The 12,495-nt window shown below is 37.0% G+C and overlaps 1 protein-coding gene across 1 annotated transcript in view; it reads right to left on the reverse strand.

The window, feature by feature from the left end:
- LOC110338083 (zinc finger protein 420-like) overlaps positions 1 to 10,587 on the reverse strand; it is a 20,182-nt gene extending 9,595 nt beyond the window's left edge. Inside the window, exons 1-4 of the mRNA XM_021221290.2 lie at positions 10,366 to 10,587; positions 8,374 to 8,464; positions 4,592 to 4,647; positions 1,938 to 2,064 (exon numbers count right to left, since the gene is read on the reverse strand). Coding sequence (XP_021076949.1) covers positions 1,938 to 2,064; positions 4,592 to 4,647; positions 8,374 to 8,410 — 220 coding nt within the window. The 5' untranslated portion in view covers positions 8,411 to 8,464; positions 10,366 to 10,587. The remainder of the gene's footprint in view (positions 1 to 1,937; positions 2,065 to 4,591; positions 4,648 to 8,373; positions 8,465 to 10,365) is intronic.
- Between the last annotated feature and the right edge of the window lie 1,908 nt (positions 10,588 to 12,495).

A 12,495-nucleotide genomic window follows, 5' to 3' on the forward strand; every position in this document is an offset into this window, starting at 1 on the left:
AAAAAACCCAGGATAGCAAAAACTATTCTCAACAATAAGAGAACTTCTGGGGGAAATCACCATCCTGATCTCAAGCTCTTCTATAGAGCAATAGTAATAAAAAAAAAAAAAAAAAAAAACTGCATGGTTGATACAGAGAAAGACAGGTAGATCGATGGAACAGAACTGAAGACCCAGAATTAAGCCCACATACCTATAGTCACCTGATCTTTGACAAAGACAAATCCAGTGGGAAAAAAGACAGCATATTCAACAAATGGTGCTGTCTTAAGTGGCGGTCTACCAGACTTTTAAAGACATCTCCAATACTCCTCAAACTATTCTACAAAAAAAGAAACTGAAGCAACATTTCCCAACTGAGTCTATGATGCCAAAGTCACCTTGATACCTAAACTACACAAAGACTCAAAGAAGAAAGAGAAATTCAGACTTATTTTCCTTATCAACACTGATGCAAAAATACACAATAAAATACTTGCAAAGCAAATTCAAGAACACATTAAAAGCGTCATCCACCATGATCATGTAGGGTTCACCTCAGAGATACACTGGTGGTTCAATATATGTAAATCCATCAACATAAGAAAAGAAATCACATGATCATAATTAGATGCTGAAAGAGCCTTTGATAAAATCTATCTCCCCTCACATTAAAAGACTTGAGAGATAAGGGATATAAGGTAGATACAAAAAACACAATAAATGCAGACCAAAAGCAAATATCAAATGAAATGGAGAGAAATTTAAAGCAATCCCATTAATTCCAGGGACAAGACAAGGCTGTCCATTCTTTCCCTATCTATTCAATATGTAATTGAAGTTCTAGTTAAAGTAGTAAGACAACTAAAGAAGATTGAAGAAATATATATTGGAACAGAAGAAGCCTAAAACACTAACACACCATAAACCTTTGACCCAAAATATGTCCTGTCTACAAGAAGTGTAGGGACAAAGATGAAGCAGAGTCTGAAAGAATGGTCAACCATTCTGACCCAAGGTGAGACCCATCCTACAGGCAAGAAGTATTCCCTAACACTATTAATAACTCTCTGTTATACTTGCAGACAAGAGCCTATCATGACTGTCCTCTGAGGGGCTTCCACCTAGCAACTGATGGAAACTGAGGCAGAGAACCATAGCCAAACATTAGATGGAGCTGAGAAAGGATTGTGGAGAGTTGGGGGAAGGACTGAGGGACTCCATATACATATCAACGGAGTCAACTCTCCTGGAACGTTGGGAGCTCCCAGATATTAAAACCACCATCCAATGAGCATGTGTGGGCTGGACAATGCTCTCTCAATATGCAGCGGATATAAAGCCTGGTCTTCATGCTAGGGTACCCCAACAACTAGAAGTGGGGCTGACCCTGACTTTGTTTTCTCCATATGGATCCTGTTTCCCCTAACTGTGCTGCACTGTCTGGGAGAGGATTTGCTGTTCTGTCGTTATTTGATGTGTCAGGGTGGGTTGGTAACCAGGGGTGGGGGGCACCTCCTTCTTCTCAGAGGATAGGGTACTGTGTTTAGGAGGCAATAGGTGGAGAGAAGAAGTCTGTGATCGGGATGTAAAGCGAATAAAACACTTAAAACATAAAAAACTTTAAATAAATGAAAATTTTAATGCAATAGTAAGTTTAAAATATTTCCATTATTACGTATATAGTAATATATATATTTCTATGCATTGAACATTCAATTTTCTTTGAATTTTGAAGTTTTGATTGAAAGCTAGATAACAGATTACACAGAACATACTACTGGTTACTCTTCTAGAGAATGGAGAGAAATGTAAAGAAAACACCATGAAAAAGTTATTTTGGTAAGTAGAATTTCCCTTATTCTGGGAGTCTCTAGATATTTCAGACAGTTTACATTATCACAAAATAGGTAAATTCAAAGGATGAAACTGGAATTCTATAGGAAGAGTATTCTTACCCACAAAGAGTAGATTGTTGTAATTCTCCAACATCACATCCATGTACAATGCCCTCTGAGCACAGTCAAGACATTCCCATTCCTCCTGTGAGAAGTCCACAGCCACATCCTTGAAGGCTAACAAACCCTATAATAAAAATTTAGCTATTTACCATGTGGTGCTAGACAAAATTGTTTTTCTTGGTAAAAAAGATATAAAGAACAAGATATTTTGTGATATTGATGAGTCATGACAAACATTTAAGAACAAAAGTTTTCTAGAAATCCTGTAGAGTTTATCAGAAACTAAACATTGCTAATCTTGTATAGACAATATATGGAATGATTTATTATTGTTCAAATTCCATGTGATCCAGTCCTTTTTTCTGAACTCTACAGGCTGGAAGCCATCATAACATACATGCATATATTTGGACAAATATACTGAAATACGTGAAATTAAATTACAACTTACGTGTAATAAAAGATAGCTTCTAAAATACTCATAGTCTTTATTGTATTTTTCTATCTCATTGAAAACTTTTAAGGCATGATAGTCTTAAAATCAGCAAATGTTTAGGGAATATAAGAAACACATTTTAGGTCTAGATGCAGGAATGTACCTTAATGAAATATATGCTGATATCAAACAGCACCATAATGTCAGTTACTAATGTCATAAATGGTAAAGTTATGATGAGCAAAATTGTTTCCAAATTCTACCAGTGTCAATTTTGGTCAAATATGGACACTAAAACAATACTGTTTGCAGCTGGATCTCACCTGACTCTTTTCGAAAATACTCTGTTGACATCTTGAGGCCTAGGTACAATGATGCAACCTTTCTAGAACAAAAGGACTGAATATGGAATGTAGAATGTTTGGTGAATTAAAAGTCAGAGTTTTCTTTTTAAAAAGTAGATAATGTAACATCAGGACACATATCCAATATTCCAGTCAACACATAGAATCAAATACTTTGCAACTTTATTTTATGAGAACATACCACAACTACAAAGTAAATAGAAAAATCAGCATTAGGCAGCATTGAAATTATTCACATTTTTCTAAATGCTGACATAAAAAATATAGATATCAACAATTTCATAAGTTCCATATGATCTTTCACTACAGAATTATTAGCTATGTATCTGCAAATAAATAGTATATGTGACAATAGATACAGATAAGTTATTTTTGATCAAATCAAGTTTTAAATTGAGAATCTTATATGAATTTTTAATATATATTTTTTGCTCATGAGATCGACTGAATTGAAATTTGAACCTTCTAATTCAACTTTATTTTCTTTTCTTCAGTATTTGAGCTCATTTGTCTAATATGATTATAAGTTATATAGATAAATATTAACTATAATTCTTCCTTTGGTTTTCAAAAACTAGAAGACACAAAGTTATACAGTGTCTCTGTGACAAATGTGCATCAGAATGTAAACCTACAGCCAGGAGAAATGACTTAGAGGCAAAGGCACTTACTATTTTTCCATAGAATCCTGATTCAATTCTTTCTACACACATGGCAAGACACTACAATGCTTGACTTCAGCTCCAACGGTTTGGTGCTGAATACAGGGACCTAGGGGTATAATACCTCATGCAGTATACATAAAAAATACAGATGAACAGTCTTATACTTAAATAAAATATTATTATAGAGAAAAATAGAAACCTCATTATATTGCTTAGAATTTTCCCCTATATAATATGTAGACTCTAAAAGGGGAAAATACAGGTGAAGGGAGTATTCTTCCTCTTAAAGAAATTAAGAGAATAAATTAAGAAGAATGTTTATGGTTGAAAATTGATAGCTTATGCACAGCAATACTCTCTAGTCAATACTCTCTAGAAAATTTTTACTAATATAGTCCACATGATGTAAAGTTGGAGACAGTAGTGCTTATACCAAACCTAAAAAATGAAATAAAGTTAATTAGAGGAAATAATCATCTATTAAAAACTTACCATTGAGCATTGAGCAGAATCTCTCTTGAAATAAATAGATTTCTAGTGTCAACCCACCCATGATCACTGTGTAACAAATGTAAAATGCCTAAGAAAGACACCATAATACTGCAACCTTCATCACCTCACAGACAAATCAATGATATGGAAGAGTAATCAAAATATTCCTCCAATCATCTGTGCCTCTAGGGAGCTGAAATGTTTACTATTAAGATTAAAGACAGATAGTCATACTTATCATTCAACTCTTGCATAGATTGTTCAATAATGTCTATATATTTGTGCATCATTCATAAACCTATTTCTGGAAACATGACCATTCCTAAAAAGAACTTTATGTGGCACAAGAGACATTCTTTCCTCAACAATATACAAGGATACAAGTGTACCCTATGTAGAAATGCCCATCAATATATTTTTTGAGCATCACTTAGAATAGACAATTTTCAGAATTCCAGGACTGAAGTCCATGGAAATTTATGTCCTCACAGTATAAAATCTAGTTTAAATACAATGGGAAAAGGCTCTGCTATATAAGTGAAAGATCTAAAGACATAATTTGACTATCAGGAAAAAAGGAAAATAAATCATTGAAAATACACTTAGATAACATTACCAGATGTAGGGAATTAAAGTCTTGAATGAGTTCAATAATAAAAACGATTTTCAAAGAAAGGTGGATAGGACACTGACCTGGGGAGCATTTACCAAAGAAGCATTCATTCTTCCTATTGCTCTTTTCCAAGTTTCTGTCTCAGGAACAAACATAAGAATTATTCTTAAAATTTCAGATCAAGGTGTCAAAAATACAAAGCTAAAATTAATGTAACTCTTCTACAAACAATGCCAAGCATAGATCCAAGAACCAAAATGATAACAGAAAACTTGACTACAACTTGAGGTTTGTTTTTTTTTTTTTCCAACCTCAGCTGCCACCAGGCTAGTACAGAACATGCATATCTGGTGCAAAACACTATTACTCAGGGTTATTACTAGAAATTTATCTTGCAGGGACTGGGGTCATAGCCAAATGGTTGCTGGGTTCCTAGGTTAAAATGGAACTTCATTAGCCATCATACTAGAAAACAGTATCTGATTTTTCAGTTACATTTCATTTCATTTTACCTTGTAGATATAGTACATTTCTTTTCCATGTGTGCCCTGTTGTCTTGGATTAGAAACAGATTCTTTATTTGCCAAATACCATGGTGTTTTTTTTTTTTTTAAATAATTGTCATAAGGTCTAGTTACAGCAATTTTCATCATCACCTACAAAGGCTTTATATTCATGCCGAGGTAAAAATGTATCTTTCAAATTTATTCATTCAATCCATGTGAACCTGTTTTCTAAGTTACATGCACATCTTTGTGTGAGAATATTGATCACCTAAAATCCTGTTCAACTGTCTGCAGTTAGGTCTCACCTGCTTAACTATTTTAACATGCTCAGTTGAGATCCTGAGGCCTAGATAAAATGCTGTACCTTTTCTAGAAAAAAAATGAGGTAGAGTCTGAAATGAAGAGTGCATGGATGAATTACAAGCCAGAGTATTTTTGGACCTAGCTAGCATGGAGTTCACAGAGATTCAACGGCTTATGCCTCCTCAGTGCATGTGTGCCTCCATTCCCAGCTACACAACAGATTTTAAGTCTAGTTCCATGGGATCCAGTCCTATACTCTGAACTCTACAGGCATGAAGCCTATTTAGCACACATGCATATATTTAGGTAAATATACTAACATACATAAATGAAAGGAAAATATAATTTCAATAAAATTTATTTTTTAAAATAGATATATTGCATCTTATTTAAAATAGATATATTGTATCTAAAATATTATATATTGCATCTTCTTTTCTCTATAAAAGCAGGATGACATGATAGTCTCATAATCAGCAAAGGTTCAGGGACTATAAGGTAAACACTTGAGTTCTAGATGCAGGAATGTACATCTAAGAACTCTATGTTTATCTCAAATAGGATACTAGTGTCACATCTCAGATGGTAAATTACAGTGATTAAAACTGTGCTTCCAAATTCTACAGTTGTTAACCTTGGTTTTTTTCCTTCAAACAGTAAGGAGTGTAACATTAGTGCATACATAGAACATGACAAACAACACATAGAATCAAATACATTATGCTATTATTTTATAACAATATCTAACAACCATGAAGTAAACAGAAAAGTTAGCATTAATATTATCTAAGTCTTCTAAAAGGTGCCACAGCTACTACAGACAGATAAAAATTTCAGTAATTCCATGAGATTTCACTACAAAATAGTTAGAAATATCTATCTAAATAAATGACAATGGATTCAGATGAAGGAGAAAGAGTTTCTGTGATTGAAACAAATGTACTAAGTTGTGTAAGAATTATACTAACTCTTCATTAATTATGAATATATTATTGCTCAATTGGAAATCTGAATCTTTTGATTTCAGCTCTAATTTTTTCTTCACTTTTTGAGCTTAATCATCTAACATGATTTTAGGTTGCATAGGTATATATCATTTATGACTCTTCCTTCATTTTTCAAAAAAATAGAACTCAGTGTTAAATTCTGGCTCCATTGTGAAAGAACACCAGAAATTTAAATGTAGGGGCTGGAGTAATGTCTATAGGGCAAAAGGGTACTCACTGTTTCTAAATAGAAATAATCTAATTCTCTCTACATACAAGGCAACTTATGATTTTGTGTGTCTCCTGTGCCGTGGATTTAATGACTATATCAGAGCTCAATGGGCTTCATAAATGAATACAGTACACATAAAAAAATGCAGCTGTATACTCCCACACTTAAATATTTTAAAGAAACAACTGGAAGTCTGTCTAATAAAACCTCTTGTGAAAATCTCTACCTATTTAAAACATAGCTACAGGGAAAGGAAAAACACGGAGTGGGGTAGCCTTCCACCTCCAAAAGATAAGAAGAGAACAAAGTAATTAGAAGAGACATTAATTAATGCTTCCAAATAGATGGCTTGTGCACTATATCAAGCAGTGTCTCTAGAAAATTTGTACTTATATAGTCCACATGGCACAGTATATGTGGGGATGTTAGTGTTACCTTATACAGGGCTATGGAAAGTCATACACGAATGAATCAGAATTGAAGAAGAAATGATGATTTCCTAGAAACAAGTGAATAAATCAACCTCCTATATTATAAAACTAGAACACACATCAAGCAGGTGCTGATACTGAAGCAGGGAGTTTTCTCTAACAGCATCTGAAGACTGGACTGTACCGGAATTCTCCTTTCCTAAAGCAAACCTTGGGAGACCTGCCTAAAGGAGATTATTACCTAAAACACAAAGAGGAGGAACACTAGAAAGTCATCATACAAAGCTGGCTTTACTTCAATGACCAAAGCAGAGGAGCTCAAACCACTGTATGCAAAGAAAAATCCAGACCAGTTCTCAGGATCTACACAGACACGGTCTCTATATTACACAGAAATGGAAGCAAAGGTAAGTTCACACCAAGAATGCAAGACTATTTTAACACCTACGAACTAATCAATGTCAGACTCTAAAGATGTAGAGTCAGTGAGAAAAGAAAAATGACTATGTCAATAGACACATGAAAGCTCTGTAATAATACAAAATTTGCTGAATATAAAAGCCCTCAAGAATGTGAGAACAGATGAAACAGATGTCAGGAACAGAAGCACAGCTAATGCAAAGAGTACAAAACAAAGGATAAGTGGAATTACTGTGCTCTAGTCAGAACTAACTCAGCGCATACTCAGTACACAATTCAAGGTCAGAGACATGCTTAAAGAGGACATAGGATAGGCAGAAAAAAGTGGACCTTCTTGAGAGAAAAAAAAACAAAACAAACACCTCAAATTAGACCACTCACACTGTCTACAAATGTCTTGGACAGCCTGGTGGTTGCATTCATGGTGTCAAAAACTGCTCTGCAGACTGGGGCTGGGGACAGAGGTATCAATGTCTTTACCCAGCTATAGATCCTGTGTGCTCCAATCTCAATCTGCCATGCAAGGCCATGTCCACTGGTGCCATAGTGCCAAGATAATTTGTGGGTAACAGAAGGGTTTCTGGTTCAATCTGAGGCCAGTTCCATGTGGGGGATGGGGTGTATGTGTGCAAAATACATGAGTTATAGTAGAAACCTCAGGCCCTAGAAGGAAATTCACGTCTGACATTTGCTACATGTTCAAATGGCTTGGTTCACATAGATAGCTTGGTGCTGCTTTCAGTCTATGTCAAGGAAACTTGTTTTCAATGGGCAACAGTTAATTCAGAGATCCATAACTAATTAAATACTGAGAAAAACTGTTTACTATACAACCTATAGGGAGAAATCCATTTTACAACATCTAATATTATTCTCAGTGAAAATTTCCTAAATGATTAGTGAAATAGAACCTGGGAAAACCAACGTCATAGTCTCTTTTTATTGTCACTTGAGCCCCACCTAACCCCTTGTTCACTAACATACCTGGATTCTTTACTATAGTCTCCTCTTTCTTCACCATCCAGGGTTCTTAGTTGGTTCACTGGTAAGCAGATCTGGCAGAGCGATGGGGGACCTACATATGGAGAAGAGATTCTTCAGAAAGCACCTGGAACTTTTCATGCCACAAAAATGAAAGATGCTGACACCTCCCAAGAAGATAAACATGAAGGAAAGAGAAAATAACATGAAAAAATGTCTCTTTTCTCTGAGGATTTTACTCTATTCTATGAGGTATGAGACTCATTCACACACAGTTCACACACATGCAGAATCCTTAACCCAGGAACCCCAAGGAAGAGCAAGGAAGAGACGCCAAGAAAACTGCTGTGACTCACAGAATCCAAACTGATATGCTTTTCCAAAAGGAGGTCTCTGAAAAAAAGCCCTTACTACAGGGTTTAGGTAAGAAGCCCACAGTCACAGAATTCAATATCAAAAAACCATGAAGTAACGAACAGTTTGGCCACATGTGCTTTTCTTGAACTTAGGAGACACATTTCTCATGTAAGTGAGCAATCGTAATTATTCAAAAAGGGCTTTCTAATTTTATTTAATCTATAGTGAGTTTTCTTTCTTTCTTTTTCTTTTTCTTTTTTTGAAATTTAAAAATGAAAGCTTTATTTTCTAAGTTCAGGATATGAACTCTGTCTCCGGAGTAACATTGTACAATATTTTTCTAAATTTATTTATTATTATTTTCTTTATTTACATTTCAAATGCTATCCTGAAAGTTCCCTATGCCCCACCCCCGCCCCTGCTCCCCTACCCACCCACTCCCACTACTTGGCCCTGGCCTTCCCCTGTGCTGGGTCATATAAAGTTTGGTGGCCTGACATTGTTCTTCCACAGCATGCATACTGGTCTGGCCTTGTTAGATATCAAAGAAACTTAGGAAAAATGGCTAACTGAGGTTCCTATTAACATATCATAGTGGACATCTTTGGATAAGTGTTTCCTTGGCACTTGGTTCCTCTCTTGGGATCCTCCTATTCCCTAACTCCCCCTCCCCACCCCCAAGTCATGGCCAGGTTAAGTTTGGACCCTTCCAGATGCCTCTAACTGTTTTCTCTCTCATACTGTGAAGCCCAAAATTAACATGTAAGCACTACCTGCCCAAGAACCAAATAACTTCCTAAAATGCTAGGAGTTGTAGTTCTTGGAAAAATAACAAACTGTCACGGGGATGTATGCAGGTTTGTCTTTATAAACTCCTGTAGCATGAGGCCAAAGTCCATAGCTTGGTCAATATTTAATATTTAATAATTCTTGCCCAAATGGTGGTATTGATTTTTCTCAGGCAAATCTCAGGATTAACATAACTTACAATAAATCTTCTCCTCAACCATACCTTAGAGCAGTCATGTCCTCAGTTTTCAGTTGTAACTCAACATATGAAGACACATTTCTGACTGCAGTATTTACATCACAGAGTGCATACATCTAAGATGGATAAAAAACCAAAACCAAAACCAAAACAAAACGGGGAGTAAAGCTTTGCCCAGTAACATTTAAAGTTCACAGCTGTAACTATGGTGCTTAATCACGTATATTTTCTGACTCAATCAAATCTGAACTGGTTCTTCATATGACTAATATCTGCAAAACTCTCCGAGGATGCCCATTCTCCGAACCAATGGCCACTCTTTTGAATAGGAAGTGGTGGTACAGGGGAGTTAAGAATGCATTAGTGAATTTGAATTCGGGGAGCTTTGTAACTGCTGGAGCAAAGAGAACTCTGCGTGCAAACTGCAGATTCTACAAATGCTCTGCGAGATTTTCGGAAAATATTCTGGCAACCATAAGATAAATGAAAATATCACGATAAAACCCCCAGTGCATAGGATCGCAAACTTCCCGACAACGCTAAGATAGCCACAACAGAATTATGAGAGCGGGGTCCTTAAGAGCCGCAGAGGAAAACACACCCCTGCTCCTCCGCTCCCACCCGTTTCCCAGCCCCCCAGCCCCTCTGACCTGGGAGGTTCCCGCTGCTGAGCCGCTGACGCTTCCAAAATGCCCCCAGAGGCATCTGAGGCTTAAGGAAGTTTTCAGGTACCCCAATACAAGGCCGGGTTCTTCCAAGCCCACTTCCACACTGTGCAGCTCCTTGAGTCCTTCAGGGAAAGGTGGAATTTCCTGTCACTTATGCTGGTTTTCTTAGAGAAGCTCCTCCTGTACCCGCCCAACATAGCCCACTTCCGGTTATGCGATTCCTTTAAACCCGCCTTTTTAACTTAATTAGCTTCCAATACTTCCCAGCTGGTTTTATTTTGTTTTGTTCCCCCTAAAGTCATCTGCTCAGGCAGGGGTGTCCACCCATCAGGATCAGCTCCTCCCACTCAGTCTTGGGCAGCCTGCCACACAGCTCTAGCTGCCATGCTGACCTGGACTTGCGCTTTGCTCTGAACAGCCTCCCCTATACTTGCTGCTAGGCTTGACCAGACTTGGATCAAATAGGGTGATACACCCGCTATCTGACCTCCAACCTGGGCTCTGATCCCATCAGATATGTTATTCTAACTTCCCCTCCTTGGAATACCAGCACACAAACACACAGACACACAGACACACACACACACACACACACACACACAAACACACACACACACACTTTCTGGTGCTCGCTCAGATCCTTTTCCCAAAACAAAGTAAAACAAAGATTGAACACTGTTGGCTCTAAACACTAGTCATATCTGTATCCCCTAAGAAATGGAGCTTAAATATCCAATATACAGAACTGAAAACCAGAGTCATGAGTCATGTTCAAGGAGGTCAACGTTTGTAAAATAATAGCAAATGCCTGAAGGAAGTGGGGACAATGTAGAATATGTAAACTGAATTCAATAAGTAGTGCACACTGTAATTCCCTACTCTCTACAATTCTGGACCATACTTCCAACTAATCTCCTCTCTCTCTCTCTCTCTCTCTCTCTCTCTCTCTCCCATATTCATCTCTATTCATTTTGTTTTGTGACCCATCATGATGAATCAGGATCATCTGTGAGACCCTGGGTTTGGAACTATGTGTTGGAACCTCCTGGTCTCAGCAGATGAGACACAACTAAGCACAATGATTCCCCCTCTCCTAAATCGACCAATTGCCACAGTCAGAGTGGGGCCCTGTGACCCTCTCTCCTTTGGAGACTGGTTGTAGCTAGGGTTGGTCTTGAGTGAGGTCAGTGCAGGTAAGTACAGGTGCTCTAAGTTACTGACTACAATAGTTAGATGGAATCTGGATAATGACATGTCATGCCCATCTCAGCTTTTCTCCTTACTTCTTTCTCCTTCCTCTTCCTTAATATTCCCAGAGCTATAGATGGCATGGTATAACTGACTTGTTTATGATTGTGCAAATATACGTTGCTTATTTTCTGCGTCTTTGACAGCTTCACCTTTCTGCATTATCACTGAATGTTCATAAGGAATTTTTGTGAGAGAGAGAGAGAGAGAGAGAGAGAGAGAGAGAGAGAGAGAGAGAAATAGCATGTTTAGCATCCTCCCAGATACATTTTTTTTTAAACTAGCAAAAGGACAATTTGTTTGTAGATGTTTGCCTGATTGTTCTCTATAATTCTCTGTGTACACCTATATGTGCCTGCATAGGATGGGGAAAAGATACTCTAGAATTACCCTAGTCTCTTTATAGACTTTAGCTAAGAAATAGATTTTTCATGATTATAATGAGGACCATATTTCTCTGGTGTATTTTGAGGTTCAATCTCTGCTGTCATGATCACAGCAGGTTAAAAGGCATCCCAGCTATGCAAGAAGGTGGGCGTTTAGAAACACAAACCTAGAGCTAAAGGTCTGTCCTGAACACTCAGGGTTCGGAGCCCATGGGCACCTTTCAAATGACAGGGCTAACTGTTTTACACTGTGGTGAGTTTTATTGTTTCCCAGCTTATGTTTATGCAAAACAAACAAGCAAACAAAAATGTCACTAGCTAATAGATTCTGCATATGTGAATGGATTCAACTCTTTAGTGATTCATAGAGCATCCAAATTGAGTTAAGGAAGAAAATGAAAGCCTTTTCTCTAGGAGTTATTTGACTAAGCGTGAGTCCACATTTGAATTCTCTACTTCATGCTCCCTGTACCTTCCA

The sequence above is a fragment of the Mus pahari genome, chromosome 21, assembly GCF_900095145.1.
Source record: "Mus pahari chromosome 21, PAHARI_EIJ_v1.1, whole genome shotgun sequence".
Classification (NCBI taxonomy): Eukaryota; Metazoa; Chordata; class Mammalia; order Rodentia; family Muridae; genus Mus; species Mus pahari.